Consider the following 21,231-nt stretch of genomic DNA (forward strand, 5'->3'; position numbering starts at 1 on the left):
GGTAATATGGGGAAAAGGGGCTGGACGGAACCAAAGCAAAGAAAGTAAATCTCAAAGCCCCCTCTCCTTATCTTACCTGCCTAACCACTTTTACCTAATTTAGCACCACCTGGTGCCCTAACCAAAATACAGGGGGTGGTCCGCCCAGGTCTTCCCTAGTGTGCCTAGACAGTGAATATACTACGGGTATATGTATGCCCGCGGGCCTCTTGCCTAAACACTCCCAAGGTGCCTTCCCCTTTCCCCCTGGGAACAAATGAAACAGAATATTAAACAATTTCACAAACAAACTAAAAAAACAAAGGACATCAAATAAGCTCTACCTGAGCAACAAACTCACAGAACATACCAACTTTCAGCAATGACCTCCCAGCAAATCTCTCTATCACAAACAATCGCTCTGCAATGACCTCCCAGCAAATCTCTATCACAAACAATCGCTCTGCAATGACCTCCCAGCAAAAATCTCTCTCTCCTGAACAGAACACTGGCTTTTATATAGCTTCTGAAGGAATGGGTAATTGGAGACAGCTGTGTCTTGACGAGGGGGCGGGGTCAGCTCTCCAATTAGCCCTGGAGTCGACCAATCAGCTGCTTGAGGGATTTCAGGAAGCCATTTCCTGAAATAAACACATGCACAAACACAAACTACAACACATAAACTGGGGAACGTAACAATGAGGCATCAAAGCCAAAGGAACTGAATAATATTAAGAAATGCTATAGATGGAAGGAAAGTAATGTGGAAACCTACCAAAAAACAATTAGGCAACAACAAATTCAATCCCTTTTAGACATCTTCCTGGACAAAACATTTATCTGTAATAGTAAAGGTATAAACTTGGCAGTTGAAAACCTAAACAGTATAATTGACCTCTCAGCATCCCTATAAATCTTTAAAATTTCAAGCAGAAATTCTAAGAAAATGAACAACATTGACAATGTTGATGAAGAAATTGAGAAACCTGTCAAACCAAAAACATAGAGACCCAGAAAACCTGAGTCTACACTATGGTGAATCACTAAAACAATACAGAAATACACTACTGAAAAAGAGGGAACACGTCAGAAATCAGCTCAATGTAATTGAAGAATCCATAGAATCAAACCACTTCTGGGAAAATTGGCAAACAATAAACAAACAACAACAGGAAGAGTTATCTATCCAAAATGGAGATGTATGGGTAAACCACTTCTCCAATCTTTTTGGCTCTATAACAAAGAACAAACAGCAAAAACATACACATGATAAAATACAAATCTTAGAATCAACTATTAACGACTACCAGAACCCACTGTTTTCTCCAATTACATTGAATGAGCTACAGGACAAAATGTTGATGGTATCCGAAATGAAATGATCAAATACACAGACAACAAATTCCAATTGGCTAAATTTAAACTCTTTAACATCATCCTTAGCTCTGGCATCTTGCCCAATATTTGGAAGCAAGGACTGATCACCCCAATCCACAAAAGTGGAGATATGCCCCCAATAACTACCGTGGGATATGTGTCAACAGCAAACTGGGGAAAATCCTCTGCATTATCCTTAACAGCAGACTCGTACATTTCCTCAGGAAAAACAATGTACTGAGAAAATGTAAAATTGGCTTTTTACGAAATTATCATACGACAGACCACGTATTCACCCTGCACACTCAAATTGACAAAGAAATAAACCAAAACAAAGTCTCCTCATGCCTTGTTGATTTCAAAAAAAGCTTTTGACTATATTGGCATGGGGTCTGCCATACAAATTGATGGAAAGTGGTGTTGGGGGAAAAACATACAACATTATAAAACCCATGTACACAAACAAGCGTACGGCTAAAATTGCCCCCCCCCCCCACAAAAAAAATATATACAAAATCTTCCCACAGGGCCGTGGGGTGAGACAGGGATGCAACTTAAGCCACACCCTCTTCAATATATATATATTGGCAAGGCACTACAACAGTCTGCAGCAGCCGGCCTCAACCTACTAGATTCTGAAGTCAAATGTCTACTGTTTGCAGATGATCTGGTGCTTCTGTCCCCAACCAAGGAGGGCCTACAGCAGCACCTAGATCTTCTGCACAGATTCTGTCAGACCTGGGCCCTGACAGACCTGGGCCCTGACAGACCTGTGCCCTGACAGACCTGTGCCCTGACAGACCTGTGCCCTGACAGACCTGTGCCCTGACAGACCTGGGCCCTGACAGACCTGGGCCTTGTCAGACCTGGGCCCTGACAGACCTGGGCCTTGTCAGACCTGGGCCCTGACAGACCTGGGCCCTGACAGTAAATCTCAGTAAGACAAGCATAAGGGTGTTGCAAAAAAGGTCCAGTCAACAGGACCACAAATACAAATTCCATCTAGACACTGTTGCCCTAGAGCACACAAAAAAACTATACATACATGTGAATGAGCTGAGAGACAAGGCAATAAGTGCATTCTATGCCATCAAATGGAACATAAAATTCAACATACCAATTAGGATCTGGCTAAAAATACTTAAATCAGTTATAGAGCCCATTGCCCTTTATGGTTGTGAGGTCTCGGGTCCGCACACCAACCAGGAATTCACAAAATGGGACAAACACCAAATTGAGACTCTTCATGCAGAATTCTGCCAAAATATCCTCAGTGAGGGACCTGAGCTGTACTGGCAGGGATAAAGGGATGGGGGAGGTGGAGAGAACTGCTGGGGCTAGAGTCATGTGCTGCTACAGGAATGAGAGCTCTGCTGACATGTCTGCTGGAAAACACCAAATAATGCACAGCAGAATTAGTCCGATACCCACTAATTATGACAATCCAGAAAAGAGCCTGTCAATTCGACAACCACCTAAAAGGAAGCAATTCCCAAACCTTCCATGACAAAGCCATCACCTACGGAGAGATGAACCTGGAGAAGAGTCTCCTAAGCAAGCTGGTCCTGGGGCTCGGTTCACAAACACAAACACACCCTACAGAGCCCCAGGACAGCAACACAATTAGACTCAACCAAATAATGAGAAAACAAAAAATATAATTACTTGACACATTGGAAAGAACAAAAAAATTGAGCAAACAAGAATGCTATTTAGCCCTAAATAGAAAGTACACAGTGATAGAATACCTGACCACTGTGACTGACTGAAGAATTTTATGAATAATGACTAAACAATATCTACATTTAAATAGAACTATAACTCATTAAACTATACCCTGTTTTACAATATACAATATGTTAGTTCATAAGGAAGAGATTGTGAAGCATGATAAACATCATTCCAACTAGGTTGGAGAACCCATTGGTTGTGGGTTTTTAGTGAGCAAAAAGGTTGTTAACCTATGGTTGAACCGACTCAACTAAGCTCTGGGATGTTCAGATAAGGCAGTGAGTGCCTCCCTAGGTTTTCATTTTTTTTACCTTTATTTTACTAGGCAAGTCAGTTAAGAACAAATTCTTATTTTCAATGACAGCCTAGGAACAGTGGGTTAACTGCCTGTTCAGGGGCAGAACGACAGAACGATGTTGTACCTTGCCAGCTCGGGGATTTGAACTTGCAACGCTCTAACCACTAGGCTACCCTGCCGCTCCATTATCTGGAGCTGTCTGCTAAAATGGTGATAGATGAAGGTGTGACTTCAGAAGTAATCTTCATATAGGGTGTATCTGGAGGGCGCTAGTGGGTTGGAATAAACTTTTTAACCTGCTTTGTCTTGATCGAGAGGAGGAGATTCATTCTATAACCAATGACGTCATATTTTATATATAAACTGTTGTTCGTGGTTCAATGGGAGCGCGCTCCGAGAATAAATACTATTATCTAATTTTGATAAGACTGGTCTCTGTCTATTTTGTGCAAATAAGAATCTTACAAATTCCTATAAACAGACTGAGTGATACATGTACACATGTAGGAATTATGAATTTCCGATGACACTGACCCAAACTTAAGGAAAGCTTTGACTATGTAGAGACTTAGTGAGCATAGCCTTGCTATTGAGAAAGGCCGCCGTAGACAGACATGGCTCTCAAGAGAAGACAGCCTATGTGCTCACTGCCCACAAAATGAGGTGGAAACTGAGCTGCACTTCCTAACCTCCTGCCTAATGTATGACCATATTAGAGAGACATATTTCCCTCAGATTACACAGACCGACAAAGAATTAGAAAACAAATCCAATTTTGATAAACTCCCATATCTACTGGGTGAAGTACCACATTTGAAATGTCTTTATTCTTTTGGAACTGTTGTGTAATGTTTCCTGTAAAAAGAAAAAAATAAACATTTTTTTTTCACTTCTGTTTATTATGTATTTCACTTGCTTTGCCAATAAAGACCCTTAAATTGAATTGATATTGAATTGAAATTGAATTGATATTGAATTGAAATTTAATTGAAATTGAATTGAGAGAGAGATTGTTCAGAGTCCTCACTGGTAGGAAGATGTCATCGTACTGGATGGCCACCGTTTTGCTCCGACTTAATTATTTTGTGATTGTTTTGTCATTTAATTTAATCAGCCAGCCTGTCTCCCTCCATTCAGCCAGCCTATCTCCCTCCATTCAGCCAGCCTGTCTCCCTCCATTCAGCCAGCCTGTCTCCCTCCATTCAGCCAGCCTGTCTCCCTCCATTCAGCCAGCCTGTCTCCCTCCATTCAGCCAGCCTGTCTCCCTCCATTCAGCCAGCCTGTCTCCCTCCATTCAGCCAGCCTGTCTCCCTCCATTCACCCAGCCTGTCTCCCTCCATTCAGCCAGCCTGTCTCCCTCCATTCACCCAGCCTGTCTCCCTCCATTCAGCCAGCCTGTCTCCCTCCATTCAGCCAGCCTGTCTCCCTCCATTCAGCCAGCCTGTCTCCCTCCATTCAGCCAGCATGTCTCCCTCCATTCAGCCAGCCTGTCTCCCTCCATTCAGCCAGCCTGTCTCCCTCCATTCAGCCAGCCTGTCTCCCTCCATTCAGCCAGCCTGTCTCCCTCCATTCAGCCAGCCTGTCTCTCTCCATTCAGCCAGCCTGTATCTCTCCATTCACCCAGCCTGTCTCCCTCCATTCAGCCAGCCTGTCTCCTTCCATTCAGCCAGCATGTCTCCCTCCATTCACCCAGCCTGTCTCCCTCCATTCAGCCAGCCTGTCTCCCTCCATTCACCCAGCCTGTCTCCCTCCATTCAGCCAGCCTGTCTCCCTCCATTCAGTCAGCCTGTCTCTGTCTCTATTGGCTGGTGGGGTTCTGGTGTGCTGGGCTGTGAATTCTGGGTAATACATTACACTCCCTGGATGAGTCATAAATGGCACCCTATCACATACATACTACACTGGTCAACAGTAGTGTACTACCCTATGGGCCCTGGTCAACAGTAGTGCACTACCCTATGGGCCCTGGTCAACAGTAAGTCTCCAGGATGACCCACTAGTCCTCTGTCTGTCTGTAAGTCTCCAGGATGACCCACTAGTCCTCTGTCTGTTAGTCCCCAGGATGACCCACTAGTCCTCTGTCTGTCTGTAAGTCTCCAGGATGACCCACTAGTCCTCTGTCTGTTAGTCCCCAGGATGACCCACTAGTCCTCTGTCTGTCTGTTAGTCTCCAGGATGACCCACTAGTCCTCTGTCTGTCTGTTAGTCTCCAGGATGACCCACTAGTCCTCTGTCTGTTAGTCCCCAGGATGACCCACTAGTCCTCTGTCCGTCTGTCCGTCCGTCCGTCCGTCTGTCTGTCGACTCCTCTGTTCTTCCTTAGAGCCTCTATCAGGGCCTGTCTGAACGCCGGTTCCACTTGTAGCAGGTAGCATAGAGGTTAAGAGCATTGGGCCAGTAACCTAAAAGTCGCTGGTTCGAATCCCTGACCAACTAGGTACAAAAAAAAAAATGTGTCTAAGTGCCCTTGAGCAAGGCACTTAACACCTAATTGCTCCTGTAGGTCAATCTGGATAAAAAACATCTACCAAATGAATGAAATGTCGTCCCTGACCAGGCGGACTACTACAACCTATGAGAACCATCAGCTAAACAAACACAGGCAAATCAATCAGTGATGTGAGCCACTGGCCCTGGTCGGCTCAAACGCCACCTCGTTCAATAGGGCTCTGGTCAAAAGTAGTGCACTGTGAGACTCTAGGGACACACGTTTGTGTGATTTTCCCCCAAAAAAGATATTGTAATATAACAATATAATATAACAAATATGATATATATACACTTTATATCTGCTTTTCGTCATTTAAGATTACACTGAATGTGTTCTGTCATCACAAAAATGTATTTAAAAAATATATATATTGAGGGTTTAGGCGACCTGAAAAATAAACGCTTTGGCAGCCTGCCCAAGGATTATAATGGCAGAAAAATCCCTGCACTTATCTCTGAGGAACCCATCCACCTTCATCCTCCTCCTTTTAGGTTCACACAAATCCAGATTCAAACCCAGAACATCGACGAAGTCTTTTATAATAACGATTGAAAACATAACCGCACCTGCAGACATGAAGCATCTATCAAAACTATATGGTTCAATGAAAATATACAAAACTTATAAGATTAGAGTAAAGTCCTGTAGGAGAACCAGGTCAGTATTAGGGTAAAGTCCTGTAGGAGAACCAGGTCAGTATTAGGGTAAAGTCCTGTAGGAGAACCAGGTCAGTATTAGGGTAAAGTCCTGTAGGAGAACCAGGTCAGTATTAGGGTAAAGTCCTGTAGGAGAACCAGGTCAGTATTAGGGTAAAGTCCTGTAGGAGAACCAGGTCAGTATTAGGGTAAAGTCCTGTAGGAGAACCAGGTCAGTATTAGGGTAAAGTCCTGTAGGAGAACCAGGTCAGTATTAGGGTAAAGTCCTGTTGGGAGAACCAGGTCAGTATTAGGGTAAAGTCCTGTAGGAGAACCAGGTCAGTATTAGGGTAAAGTCCTGTAGGAGAACCAGGTCAGTATTAGAGTAAAGTCCTGTAGGAGAACCAGGTCAGTATTAGGGTAAAGTCCTGTAGGAGAACCAGGTCAGTATTAGGGTAAAGTCCTGTAGGAGAACCAGGTCAGTATTAGGGTAAAGTCCTGTAGGAGAACCAGGTCAGTATTAGAGTAAAGTCCTGTAGGAGAACCAGGTCAGTATTAGGGTAAAGTCCTGTAGGAGAACCAGGTCAGTATTAGGGTAAAGTCCTGTAGGAGAACCAGGTCAGTATTAGGGTAAAGTCCTGTAGGAGAACCAGGTCAGTATTAGGGTAAAGTCCTGTAGGAGAACCAGGTCAGTATTAGAGTAAAGTCCTGTAGGAGAACCAGGTCAGTATTAGGGTAAAGTCCTGTTGGGAGGACCAGGTCAGTATTAGGGTAAAGTCCTGTTGGAGAACCAGGTCAGTATTAGAGTAAAGTCCTGTAGGAGAACCAGGTCAGTATTAGGGTAAAGTCCTGTAGGAGAACCAGGTCAGTATTAGGGTAAAGTCCTGTAGGAGAACCAGGTCAGTATTAGGGTAAAGTCCTGTAGGAGAACCAGGTCAGTATTAGGGTAAAGTCCTGTAGGAGAACCAGGTCAGTATTAGGGTAAAGTCCTGTAGGAGAACCAGGTCAGTATTAGGGTAAAGTCCTGTTGGGAGAACCAGGTCAGTATTAGGGTAAAGTCCTGTTGGGAGAACCAGGTCAGTATTAGGGTAAAGTCCTGTAGGAGAACCAGGTCAGTATTAGGGTAAAGTCCTGTAGGAGAACCAGGTCAGTATTAGGGTAAAGTCCTGTAGGAGAACCAGGTCAGTATTAGGGTAAAGTCCTGTAGGAGAACCAGGTCAGTATTAGGGTAAAGTCCTGTTGGGAGAACCAGGTCAGTATTAGGGTAAAGTCCTATAGGAGAACCAGGTCAGTATTAGGGTAAAGTCCTGTAGGAGAACCAGGTCAGTATTAGGGTAAAGTCCTGTAGGAGAACCAGGTCAGTATTAGGGTAAAGTCCTGTAGGAGAACCAGGTCAGTATTAGGGTAAAGTCCTGTAGGAGAACCAGGTCAGTATTAGGGTAAAGTCCTGTAGGAGAACCAGGTCAGTATTAGGGTAAAGTCCTGTAGGAGAACCAGGTCAGTATTAGGGTAAAGTCCTATAGGAGAACCAGGTCAGTATTAGGGTAAAGTCCTGTAGGAGAACCAGGTCAGTATTAGGGTAAAGTCCTGTAGGAGAACCAGGGAAATATTAGGATAAAGTCCTGTAGGAGAACCAGGTCAGTATTAGGGTAAAGTCCTGTAGGAGAACCAGGTCAGTATTAGGGTAAAGTCCTGTAGGAGAACCAGTATTAGGATAAAGTCCTGTAGGAGAACCAGGTCAGTATTAGGGTAAAGTCCTGTTGGGAGAACCAGGTCAGTATTAGGGTAAAGTCCTGTAGGAGAACCAGGTCAGTATTAGGGTAAAGTCCTGTAGGAGAACCAGGTCAGTATTAGGGTAAAGTCCTGTAGGAGAACCAGGTCAGTATTAGGGTAAAGTCCTGTAGGAGAACCAGGTCAGTATTAGGGTAAAGTCCTGTTGGGAGAACCAGGTCAGTATTAGGGTAAAGTCCTATAGGAGAACCAGGTCAGTATTAGGGTAAAGTCCTGTAGGAGAACCAGGTCAGTATTAGGGTAAAGTCCTGTAGGAGAACCAGGTCAGTATTAGGGTAAAGTCCTGTAGGAGAACCAGGTCAGTATTAGGGTAAAGTCCTGTTGGGAGAACCAGGTCAGTATTAGGGTAAAGTCCTGTAGGAGAACCAGGTCAGTATTAGGGTAAAGTCCTGTAGGAGAACCAGGTCAGTATTAGGGTAAAGTCCTGTTGGGAGAACCAGGTCAGTATTAGGGTAAAGTCCTGTAGGAGAACCAGGTCAGTATTAGGATAAAGTCCTGTAGGAGAACCAGGTCAGTATTAGGGTAAAGTCCTGTAGGAGAACCAGGTCAGTATTAGGGTAAAGTCCTGTAGGAGAACCAGGTCAGTATTAGGGTAAAGTCCTGTAGGAGAACCAGGTCAGTATTAGGATAAAGTCCTGTTGGGAGAACCAGGTCAGTATTAGGGTAAAGTCCTGTAGGAGAACCAGGTCAGTATTAGGGTAAAGTCCTGTAGGAGAACCAGGTCAGTATTAGGGTAAAGTCCTGTAGGAGAACCAGGTCAGTATTAGGGTAAAGTCCTGTAGGAGAACCAGGTCAGTATTAGGGTAAAGTCCTATAGGAGAACCAGGTCAGTATTAGGGTAAAGTCCTGTAGGAGAACCAGGTCAGTATTAGGGTAAAGTCCTGTAGGAGAACCAGGTCAGTATTAGGGTAAAGTCCTGTTGGGAGAACCAGGTCAGTATTAGGGTAAAGTCCTGTAGGAGAACCAGGTCAGTATTAGGGTAAAGTCCTGTAGGAGAACCAGGTCAGTATTAGGGTAAAGTCCTGTAGGAGAACCAGGTCAGTATTAGGGTAAAGTCCTGTTGGGAGAACCAGGTCAGTATTAGGGTAAAGTCCTGTAGGAGAACCAGGTCAGTATTAGGGTAAAGTCCTATAGGAGAACCAGGTCAGTATTAGGGTAAAGTCCTGTAGGAGAACCAGGTCAGTATTAGGGTAAAGTCCTGTAGGAGAACCAGGTCAGTATTAGGGTAAAGTCCTGTAGGAGAACCAGGTCAGTATTAGGGTAAAGTCCTGTAGGAGAACCAGGTCAGTATTAGGGTAAAGTCCTGTTGGGAGAACCAGGTCAGTATTAGGGTAAAGTCCTGTAGGAGAACCAGGTCAGTATTAGGGTAAAGTCCTGTAGGAGAACCAGGTCAGTATTAGGGTAAAGTCCTGTAGGAGAACCAGTATTAGGATAAAGTCCTGTAGGAGAACCAGGTCAGTATTAGGGTAAAGTCCTGTAGGAGAACCAGGTCAGTATTAGGGTAAAGTCCTGTAGGAGAACCGGGTCAGTATTAGGGTAAAGTCCTGTAGGAGAACCAGGTCAGTATTAGGGTAAAGTCCTGTAGGAGAACCAGGTCAGTATTAGGGTAAAGTCCTGTAGGAGAACCAGGTCAGTATTAGGGTAAAGTCCTGTTGGGAGAACCAGGTCAGTATTAGGGTAAAGTCCTGTTGGGAGAACCAGGTCAGTATTAGGGTAAAGTCCTGTTGGGAGAACCAGGTCAGTATTAGGGTAAAGTCCTGTTGGGAGAACCAGGTCAGTATTAGGGTAAAGTCCTGTAGGAGAACCAGGTCAGTATTAGGGTAAAGTCCTGTTGGGAGAACCAGGTCAGTATTAGGGTAAAGTCCTGTAGGAGAACCAGGTCAGTATTAGGGTAAAGTCCTGTAGGAGAACCAGGTCAGTATTAGGGTAAAGTCCTGTAGGAGAACCGGGTCAGTATTAGGGTAAAGTCCTGTAGGAGAACCAGGTCAGTATTAGGGTAAAGTCCTGTAGGAGAACCAGGTCAGTATTAGGGTAAAGTCCTGTAGGAGAACCGGGTCAGTATTAGGGTAAAGTCCTGTAGGAGAACCGGGTCAGTATTAGGGTAAAGTCCTGTAGGAGAACCGGGTCAGTATTAGGGTAAAGTCCTGTAGGAGAACCGGGTCAGTATTAGGGTAAAGTCCTGTAGGAGAACCGGGTCAGTATTAGGGTAAAGTCCTGTAGGAGAACCAGGTCAGTATTAGGGTAAAGTCCTGTAGGAGAACCAGGTCAGTATTAGGGTAAACTCCTGTAGGAGAACCAGGTAAGTATTAGGGTAAAGTCCTGTAGGAGAACCAGGTCAGTATTAGGGTAAAGTCCTGTAGGAGAACCAGGTCAGTATTAGGGTAAAGTCCTGTAGGAGAACCAGGTCAGAATTAGGGTAAAGTCCTGTTGGGAGAACCAGGTCAGTATTAGGGTAAAGTCCTGTAGGAGAACCAGGTCAGTATTAGGGTAAAGTCCTGTTGGGAGAACCAGGTCAGTATTAGGGTAAAGTCCTGTTGGGAGAACCAGGTCAGTATTAGGGTAAAGTCCTGTAGGAGAACCAGGTCAGTATTAGGGTAAAGTCCTGTTGGGAGAACCAGGTCAGTATTAGGGTAAAGTCCTGTAGGAGAACCAGGTCAGTATTAGGGTAAAGTCCTGTTGGGAGAACCAGGTCAGTATTAGGGTAAAGTCCTGTAGGAGAACCAGGTCAGTATTAGGGTAAAGTCCTGTTGGGAGAACCAGGTCAGTATTAGGGTAAAGTCCTGTAGGAGAACCAGGTCAGTATTAGGGTAAAGTCCTGTTGGGAGAACCAGGTCAGTATTAGGGTAAAGTCCTGTTGGGAGAACCAGGTCAGTATTAGGGTAAAGTCCTGTAGGAGAACCAGGTCAGTATTAGGGTAAAGTCCTGTTGGGAGAACCAGGTCAGTATTAGGGTAAAGTCCTGTAGGAGAACCAGGTCAGTATTAGGGTAAAGTCCTGTTGGGAGAACCAGGTCAGTATTAGGGTAAAGTCCTGTAGGAGAACCAGGTCAGTATTAGGGTAAAGTCCTGTAGGAGAACCAGGTCAGTATTAGGGTAAAGTCCTGTAGGAGAACCAGGTCAGTATTAGGGTAAAGTCCTGTTGGGAGAACCAGGTCAGTATTAGGGTAAAGTCCTGTAGGAGAACCAGGTCAGTATTAGGGTAAAGTCCTGTTGGGAGAACCAGGTCAGTATTAGGGTAAAGTCCTGTAGGAGAACCAGGTCAGTATTAGGGTAAAGTCCTGTTGGGAGAACCAGGTCAGTATTAGGGTAAAGTCCTGTTGGGAGAACCAGGTCAGTATTAGGGTAAAGTCCTGTAGGAGAACCAGGTCAGTATTAGGGTAAAGTCCTGTTGGGAGAACCAGGTCAGTATTAGGGTAAAGTCCTGTAGGAGAACCAGGTCAGTATTAGGGTAAAGTCCTGTTGGGAGAACCAGGTCAGTATTAGGGTAAAGTCCTGTAGGAGAACCAGGTCAGTATTAGGGTAAAGTCCTGTAGGAGAACCAGGTCAGTATTAGGGTAAAGTCCTGTAGGAGAACCAGGTCAGTATTAGGGTAAAGTCCTGTAGGAGAACCAGGTCAGTATTAGGGTAAAGTCCTGTAGGAGAACCAGTATTAGGGTAAAGTCCTGTAGGAGAACCAGGTCAGTATTAGGGTAAAGTCCTGTAGGAGAACCAGGTCAGTATTAGGGTAAAGTCCTGTAGGAGAACCAGTATTAGGATAAAGTCCTGTAGGAGAACCAGGTCAGTATTAGGGTAAAGTCCTGTAGGAGAACCAGGTCAGTATTAGGGTAAAGTCCTATAGGAGAACCAGGTCAGTATTAGGGTAAAGTCCTATAGGAGAACCAGGTCAGTATTAGGGTAAAGTCCTGTAGGAGAACCAGGTCAGTATTAGGGTAAAGTCCTGTAGGAGAACCAGGGCAATATTAGGATAAAGTCCTGTAGGAGAACCAGGTCAGTATTAGGGTAAAGTCCTGTTGGGAGAACCAGGTCAGTATTAGGGTAAAGTCCTGTAGGAGAGGGAGGAGCAGGGGGTGGACTAACAGCCATAGGAACCATACAGCAGCAGGGGGTGGACTCTGTAACAGCCAGAGGAACCATAGAGGGAGGAGCAGGGGGTGAAATCTAACAGCCATAGGAACCATACAGCAGCAGGGAGGTGGACTCTAACAGCCATAGGAACGATAGAGGGAGGAGCAGGGTATAGCCTTTAATTAGCTTGACATGGACATTAATGACAGCTGGCCTTTCTCCTCAGGATGGAAAGCACTCCTGGGAAGTCATTAACCTGAGCACTTCCTGTAACAACAAACCATCTGTTACTTTCCTCTCTCCCCCTCTCTCTCTCTCCCCCTCCCTCCCTCCCTCTCTCTCTCTCCCCCTCTCTCTCTCTCCCCCTCCCTCCCTCTCTCTCTCTCTCTCCCTCTCTCTCTCTCTCTCTCTCTCTCTCTCTCTTATACAGATTTCATAAGTCTACAGAGTCCAACCATTTAACCTGGGACTTCTCTCGTTTCATGTCGACACAACAGTGGCCCTTTCATTGATCGTCGTTCGTCACAGCAGATGTAGTCATTTGATTCTTTGGGATGTTTTCAGAGCAGATCCATGCTAAAGGTTTGGCATGACACACACACCGTGGTCTGGAGGTCCAGACACCTGCCCTACAGCAGAGGAGCCCCTCCTACCTGCTAGCTTTTGGCAGGACTGTCCCTAGAGAAAAAGATTGTACTCGAACATACCAACAGTTAACCCACTGTTCCTAGGCCGTCATTGAAAATAAGAATTTGTTCTTAACTGACTTGCCTGGTAATCATGGGACAGTCTCTATCTATCCTGGACAGAGGTTGGTCTACTGGAATGAAACCAGCTGATTTGCCTTCAGTCTAATCACAACTGGAATGAAACCAGCTGATTCCCTTCAGTCTAATCACAACTGGAATGAAACCAGCTGATTCCCTTCCGTTGACCTGGGCCTGGTTTCCCCATAGCGATGGAACAACCTGGTTTCCCCATAGCGATGGAACTAACTTTGATCTGGGCCTGGTTTCCCCATAGCGATGGAACTACCTTGATCTGGGCCTGGTTTCCCCATAGCGATGAAACAACCTGGTTTCCCCATAGCGATGGAACTAACTTTGATCTGGGCCTGGTTTCCCCATAGCGATGGAACTACCTTGATCTGGGCCTGGTTTCCCCATAGCGATGAAACAACCTGGTTTCCCCATAGCGATGGAACTACCTTTGATCTGGGCCTAGTTTCCCCATAGCGATGGAACTACCTTTGACCTGGGCCTGATTTCCCCATAGCGATGAAGCAACCTGGTTTCCCCATAGCGATGGAACAACCTGGTTTCCCCATAGCGATGGAACAACCTTTGATCTGGGCCTGGTTTCCCCATAGCGATGGAACTACCTTTGACCTGGGCCTGGTTTCCCCATAGCGATGAAGCAACCTGGTTTCCCCATAGCGATGGAACTACCTTTGATCTGGGCCTGGTTTCCCCATAGCGATGGAACTACCTTTGATCTGGGCCTGGGTTCCCCATAGCGATGGAACTACCTTTGATTTGGGCCTGGTTTCCCCATAGCGATGGAACTACCTTTGATCTGGGCCTGGTTTCTCCATAGCGATGGAACTACCTTTGACCTGGGCCTGGTTTCCCCATAGCGATGGAACAACCTTTGATCTGGGCCTGGTTTCCCCATAGCGATGGAACAACCTGGTTTCCCCATAGCGATGGAACTAACTTTGATCTGGGCCTGGTTTCCCCATAGCGATGGAACTACCTTGATCTGGGCCTGGTTTCCCCATAGCGATGAAACAACCTGGTTTCCCCATAGCGATGGAACTAACTTTGATCTGGGCCTGGTTTCCCCATAGCGATGGAACTACCTTGATCTGGGCCTGGTTTCCCCATAGCGATGAAACAACCTGGTTTCCCCATAGCGATGGAACTACCTTTGATCTGGGCCTAGTTTCCCCATAGCGATGGAACTACCTTTGACCTGGGCCTGATTTCCCCATAGCGATGAAGCAACCTGGTTTCCCCATAGCGATGGAACAACCTGGTTTCCCCATAGCGATGGAACAACCTTTGATCTGGGCCTGGTTTCCCCATAGCGATGGAACTACCTTTGACCTGGGCCTGGTTTCCCCATAGCGATGAAGCAACCTGGTTTCCCCATAGCGATGGAACTACCTTTGATCTGGGCCTGGTTTCCCCATAGCGATGGAACTACCTTTGATCTGGGCCTGGGTTCCCCATAGCGATGGAACTACCTTTGATTTGGGCCTGGTTTCCCCATAGCGATGGAACTACCTTTGATCTGGGCCTGGTTTCTCCATAGCGATGGAACTACCTTTGACCTGGGCCTGGTTTCCCCATAGTGATTGAACAACCTTTGATCTGGGCCTGGTTTCCCCATAGCGATGGAACTACCTTTGATCTGGGCCTGGTTTCCCCATAGCGATGGAACTTAGGAGTGTTTTAACATCTTTCCTACAACGGCCAAAGCTGTAACATGCTTTTCCCCAAACACCACGCAGACAGAACGGTCACTAAGTGCGTCGTTAGAGCATAGTGTCGATACTGACGGGATCGAAGGAAAGGGCATCGCTGTTCTAGGATCAGCTTTACTCCATTCCAATCTTACCTTAACATTACAATTATTCCACAATACTGATGACGGATCAGCTCCTACAGAGATTATCACCTAAACGGCTGCTGAGGCGGCTTATTCTAATGCCTACCGTATAATAATGCACTCAATCACAGATGTATTTGGCACATCATCATGCAACACTGTATATCGAGGTGCCAACTACAAATAGATGATTTGTTCAACATTATATTAATTTCAATATGATTTAAATATATCTGTATTTGGGGTTTTTTATGCAGTCATCTCGGTTTTCATTTGAAGCATATGTTTATCCTCGGTTTGTTCAATTGTAAAGACGTTGGGCAACTTAGTGTTCAGAGTGAACTTCGTTCCCAAGTTATCGGTGGTCACAGAGACAGATAAACAGCGTCATTGCTTCTACACCTACATTGCTTGCTGTTTGGGGTTTTAGGCTGGGTTTCTGTACAGCACTTAAAAAAATATACCTTTTCTCCCCAATTTCGTAGTATCCAATTATTAATAGTTAATAGTTACTATCTTGTCTCATACGGGCTCTGGAGAGACGAAGGTCGAAAGTCCTACAAAACACAACCCAACCCAACCAAGCCACACTGCTTCTTAACACAGCGCCATCCAACCCGGATGCCAGCTGCACCAATGTGTTAGAGGAAACACTGTGCACCTGGCGACCTTGGTTAGCGTGCACTGCGCCCGGCCCGCCACAGGAGTTGCTGGTGCGCGATGAGACACTAATATCCCTACCGGCCAAACCCTTTCTAACTGTGCGTCGCCCCACGGGCCTCCCGGTCGCGGCCGGCTGCGACAGAGCCTGGGCGCGAAACCAGGGTCTCTGGTGGCACAGCTAGCGCTGCGATGCAGTGCCCTAAACCACTGTGCCACCCGGGAGGCCCTCTGTACAGCACTCTGAGATATCAGCTGATGTCAGAAGGGCTTTATAAATACATTTGATTTGATTCTATGTTTAGCAGATCTCTTCTGTGTATAAAGTGATGCGGAAGGTCAGAAAGCTAGCTGTTAGCTGTTCTACGAGTGGTCTGAGGCAGTCGCTAAACGAAAAGCCTTCAACTTCACTAACGACGGTTTCTGGGAAACAGCTCAGAGATTTAACGATGCTCCTATGAAGATTCTAACCATTAACTTAGCCTTGAGATGCTTCTGGGAACCTGGGCCCAGACTTATATGGGCCCTGGTCAAAAGTAGTGCACTATGTAGGGAACAGACATTTGAGATGTATCTACGTCAACACCAAACAAAGGGGAATTCTGAGTCTACTTCAACATCAAACCAAGGGGCATTCAGAGTCTACTTCAACACCAAACCAAGGAGCATTCAGTGTCTACTTCAACACCAAACCAAGGGGCATTCTGAGTACATTTCAACACCAAACAAAGGGGATTTCTGAGTCTACTTCAACATCAAACCAAGGGGCATTCTGAGTACATTTCAACACCAAACCAAGGGGCATTCAGTGTCTACTTCAACACCAAACCAAGGGGCATTCAGTCTACTTCAACACCAAACCAAGGGGCATTCTGAGTCTACTTCAACACCAAACCAAGGGGCATTCAGTCTACTTCAACACCAAACCAGGGTCATTCAGTGTCTACTTCAACACCAAACCAAGGGGCATTCAGTCTAATTCAACACCAAACCAAGGGGCATTCAGAGTCTACTTCAACACCAAACCAAGGGGCATTCAGTCTAATTCAACACCAAACCAAGGGGCATTCAGAGTCTACTTCAACACCAAACCAAGGGGCATTCAGTCTAATTCAACACCAAACCAAGGGGCATTCAGAGTCTACTTCAACACCAAACCAAGGGGCATTCAGTCTAATTCAACACCAAACCAAGGGGCATTCAGAGTCTACTTCAACACCAAACCAAGGGGCATTCTGACTCTACTTCAACACCAAACCAAGGGGCATTCTGGGTCTACTTCAACACCAAACCAAGGGGCATTCTGAGTCTACTTCAACACCAAACCAAGGGGCATTCAGAGTCTACTTCAACACCAAACCAAGGGGCATTCAGAGTCTACTTCAACACCAAACCAAGGGGCATTCTGACTCTACTTCAACACCAAACCAAGGGGCATTCTGGGTCTACTTCAACACCAAACCAAGGGGCATTCTGAGTCTACTTCAACACCAAACCAAGGGGCATTCAGAGTCTACTTCAACACCAAACCAAGGGGCATTCAGAGTCTACTTCAACACCAAACCAAGGGTCATTCAGAGTCTACTTCAACACCAAACCAAGGGTCATTCAGAGTCTACTTCAACACCAAACCAAGGGGCATTCAGAGTCTACTTCAACACCAAACCAAGGGGCATTCAGAGTCTACTTCAACACCAAACCAAGGGGCATTCAGAGTCTACTTCAACACCAAACCAAGGGGCATTCAGAGTCTACTTCAACACCAAACCAAGGGGCATTCAGAGTCTACTTCAACACCAAACCAAGGGGCATTCAGTGTCTACTTCAACACCAAACCAAGGGGCATTCAGTCTAATTCAACACCAAACCAAGGGGCATTCAGAGTCTACTTCAACACCAAACCAAGGGGCATTCTGACTCTACTTCAACACCAAACCAAGGGGCATTCTGGGTCTACTTCAACACCAAACCAAGGGGCATTCTGAGTCTACTTCAACACCAAACCAAGGGGCATTCAGAGTCTACTTCAACACCAAACCAAGGGGCATTCAGAGTCTACTTCAACACCAAACCAAGGGTCATTCAGAGTCTACTTCAACACCAAACCAAGGGTCATTCAGAGTCTACTTCAACACCAAACCAAGGGGCATTCAGAGTCTACTTCAACACCAAACCAAGGGGCATTCAGAGTCTACTTCAACACCAAACCAAGGGGCATTCAGAGTCTACTTCAACACCAAACCAAGGGGCATTCAGAGTCTACTTCAACACCAAACCAAGGGGCATTCAGAGTCTACTTCAACACCAAACCAAGGGGCAATAAGAGTCAGATGATGATTTAGATTCTGTTTCAACACATTGTCAAAAAGCATTCAGGGGTTTCTTTTTAAAAAAAACAAAGCATTGAATGTGAACACAGAGCAGCAATAACATGCTATGGATTTGTGGTACAATAAACAAAGATGAAATGAAGATATCCAAAACCCAAACCCTTTTCCAGTCCCTTTTGAACCCTGCACCCCAGTGACTTTAGATGAAACTACTGAGTCGAGCATCCCAAACCCCTGATTCTATGGTATCCAAAACCCAGGACATGACCATTCATAGAAGGCAGGTATCTATGAGTTATCATTCCATTATGGAGAGAGCACCAACACCCACCACTTGAACAATTTGGGTCGGGGACTGAGGAGAAGTATCAGAACCCATTAGGTTATTTACATTAGATGCCTTTCTTACCTTTCTGTAGACCAGCATGTTGGGGGACTCATCAGCCACTCCATTGCTGCTCTGACTATAACTGTTTGTCTGCGCCATGACTTAACGTGATCTCCTGGCAGTGTGAAGGGCTCCTGAAAGAGAGATGGGAAAGAGCAGATTTTTAATTTTATTTTTATTTCACCTTTATTTAACCAGGGAGGCTAGTTGAGAACACCTTTATTTAACCAGGGAGGCTAGTTGAGAACACCTTTATTTAACCAGGTAGACTAGTTGAGAACACCTTTATTTAACCAGGTAGGCTAGTTGAGAACAAGTTCTCATTTACAACTGTGACCTGGACAAGATAAAGCAAAGCAGTGAGACACAAACAACAACGCAGTTACACATGGAATAAACAAAACATACAGTCAATAATACAGTAGAAAAAAACTAACAAATTAAAACAAAAAGTTTATATACAGTGAGTGCAAATGAGGTAAGATAAGGGAGTTAAGGCAATAATTAAGCCAATGGTGACTAAGTAATTAGGTAAAGGAATAAATAGGCCGTAGAGGTGAAATAATTACAATTTAGCATCAACACTGGAATGGTAGATGTCCAGAAGATGAATGTGCAAGTAGAGATACTCGGGTGCAAAGCAGCAAGATAAATAAATAAATACAGTATGGGGATGAGGTAGATAGATAGATGGGCTGTTTACAGATGGGCTATGTACAGGTGCAGTGATCTGTGAGCTGCTCTGACAGCTGGCGCTTGAGGGAGATATGAGTCTCCAGCGTCAGTGATTTTTGCAATTCGTTCCAGTCATTGGCAGCAGAGAACTGGTAGGAAAAGCGGCCAAAGGAGGAATTGGCTTTGGGGGTGACCAGTGAAATATACCTGATGGAGCGCGTGCTACGTGTGGGTGTTGTTTTGGTGACAAGTGAGCTGAGATAAGGCGGGCTTTACCTAGCAATGACTATTAGATGACCTGGAGCCAGTGGGTTTGGCGAGTATGAAGCGAGGGCCAGCCAGCGAGAGCATACAGGTTGCAGTGGTGGGTAGTATAATGGGCTTTGGTGACAAAATGGATAGTACTGTGATAGACTGCATCTAATTTGCTGAGTAGAGTGTTGAAGGCTATTTTGTAAATGACATCGCCGAAGTCGAGGATCGGTAGGATGGTCAGTTTTACAAGGGTATGTTTGGCAGCATGAGTGAAGGATGCTTTGTTGCGAAATAGGATGCCGATTCTAGATTTAATTTTGGATTGGCGATGCTTAATGTGAGTCTGGAAGGAGAGTTTACAGTCTAACCAGACACCTAGGTATTTGTAGTTGTCCATATATTCTAAGTCAGAACCGTCCAGAGTAGTGATGCTGGATGGGCAAGCAGGTGCAGGCAGCGATCGGTTGAAGAGCATGCATTTAGTTTTACTTGCATTTAAGAGCAGTTGGAGGCCACGGAAGGAGAGTTGTATGGCACTGAAGCTCGTCTGGAGGTTTGTTAACACCGTGTCCAAAGAAGGGCCAGAAGTATACAGAATGGTGTCGTCTGCGTAGAGGTGGATCAGAGAATCACAAGAGATAAATATCAGTTTGCTGGTCTTCAGTGTGTTTTGATCGGCTGCACTAGAGAACCTCTGTTATCGCCTTGTTAGTGTGTTGTCCAGCTAACAACGATTCTTGACTCTTATTGGATGCTGTTCATGGACTGTAATTCTGTTAACTACTGCAGATAGAATAGTTATTGCGTGGCATTGTAGGATTACAATTTAGGTATTCTGTTTTAGAAATATCTAGTTTTAGAATAAAAACATGTAAAATCCTGAACCTTTCAGCGAAAAACGTAGCTTTAGTGTAGATAACCCTCACAATACTTACTTTTTTCTCAAAATGAGCAATCAACTAATTTGACATAGATGTTCTAGAACCGGCAACGAAGAAGGTGACACATTATTTTTCAAATATGATGTTAAATGGCCGTATCCTAGTCTAGTCGGTTTTAAAAACGGACACTTTTAGTGTATCAACACGCGCAGTGTAGCAAACAACCCACATTAACGTATTCAGTCAAATGTTTTTCGCTTTACAAAATAAATAATGGCTGAAAAGCAGGTCATGTATTAGGGGCTATAATCGGTTCCAGGACCTGGGACAGCTCCTATAGCTGAAGTGAGGCGCGCAATGCAACTGGTACAGCTGTCCTATCTAGCTAGATGTGTTGTCCCGGTACGTTCCCCCGGAGGAGAAAACAAAGACGTGTTACTAGCTAAACCACAAGAGATATTTGAGGTGTATCCTACCCGACCACAGCCCGTGAGGAAGACTCTGTGTTCCGATAGAGACCCTCAGATCAGGTTGTCAGTTGTCAGTCGAAGGCATGTGATGATAATTCATTTGGAAATTATGGAAATGTGGCGTTATTTCTATCGATGCTTGCAGTCAGATTGTGGCACTCTCTCTACCAGTCCTCTCCTCTTTACTCTTCTCTTCTCTCTACACCACGAACGGGGCTTGATGTCAGACACAGATTATCTATTATATTGGTCAGATAATCAAGTGCCCGCTCTAACAACGGAAAATAAGTGTCTTCAAAAATGGAAGGCGGCAAGATCAGGTGGGACCATTCTAGCCAATGACAGGGCAGATACGCCTGTGAAACAACAGGCACAACGGTTTCCAATAGTTACCAAAGTCACAAAGTCAAAATGTCTTATCACAAATTAATTTAGCTTTTTGGTATTCATTTAAGGTTAGCCATAAGGTTAACGGTGTGGTTAGGGTTAGGTGGTTTAAAATCCAATTTTAAGAAGATAAATTGTATACATGGGCGGTTCTACTACTTTGTGACTGTGATAACTAGTGACGTCCAGGCACAACTCCGATATAAA

The 21,231-nt window shown here is 45.1% G+C and overlaps 1 protein-coding gene across 1 annotated transcript in view; it reads right to left on the reverse strand.

The window, feature by feature from the left end:
• Positions 1-20,862, reverse strand: part of rgs7b (regulator of G protein signaling 7b) — a 113,060-nt gene extending 92,198 nt beyond the window's left edge. Inside the window, exons 1-2 of the mRNA XM_090218032.1 lie at positions 20,644-20,862; positions 18,378-18,490 (exon numbers count right to left, since the gene is read on the reverse strand). Of these exons, the coding sequence (XP_090074158.1) occupies positions 18,378-18,455 (78 nt within the window). The 5' untranslated portion in view covers positions 18,456-18,490; positions 20,644-20,862. The remainder of the gene's footprint in view (positions 1-18,377; positions 18,491-20,643) is intronic.
• Positions 20,863-21,231: the final 369 nt, after the last annotated feature.

This window comes from Oncorhynchus mykiss, chromosome 23 (assembly GCF_057628025.1).
Source record: "Oncorhynchus mykiss isolate SJ-2025 chromosome 23, ASM5762802v1, whole genome shotgun sequence".
Lineage (NCBI taxonomy): Eukaryota > Metazoa > Chordata > Actinopteri > Salmoniformes > Salmonidae > Oncorhynchus > Oncorhynchus mykiss.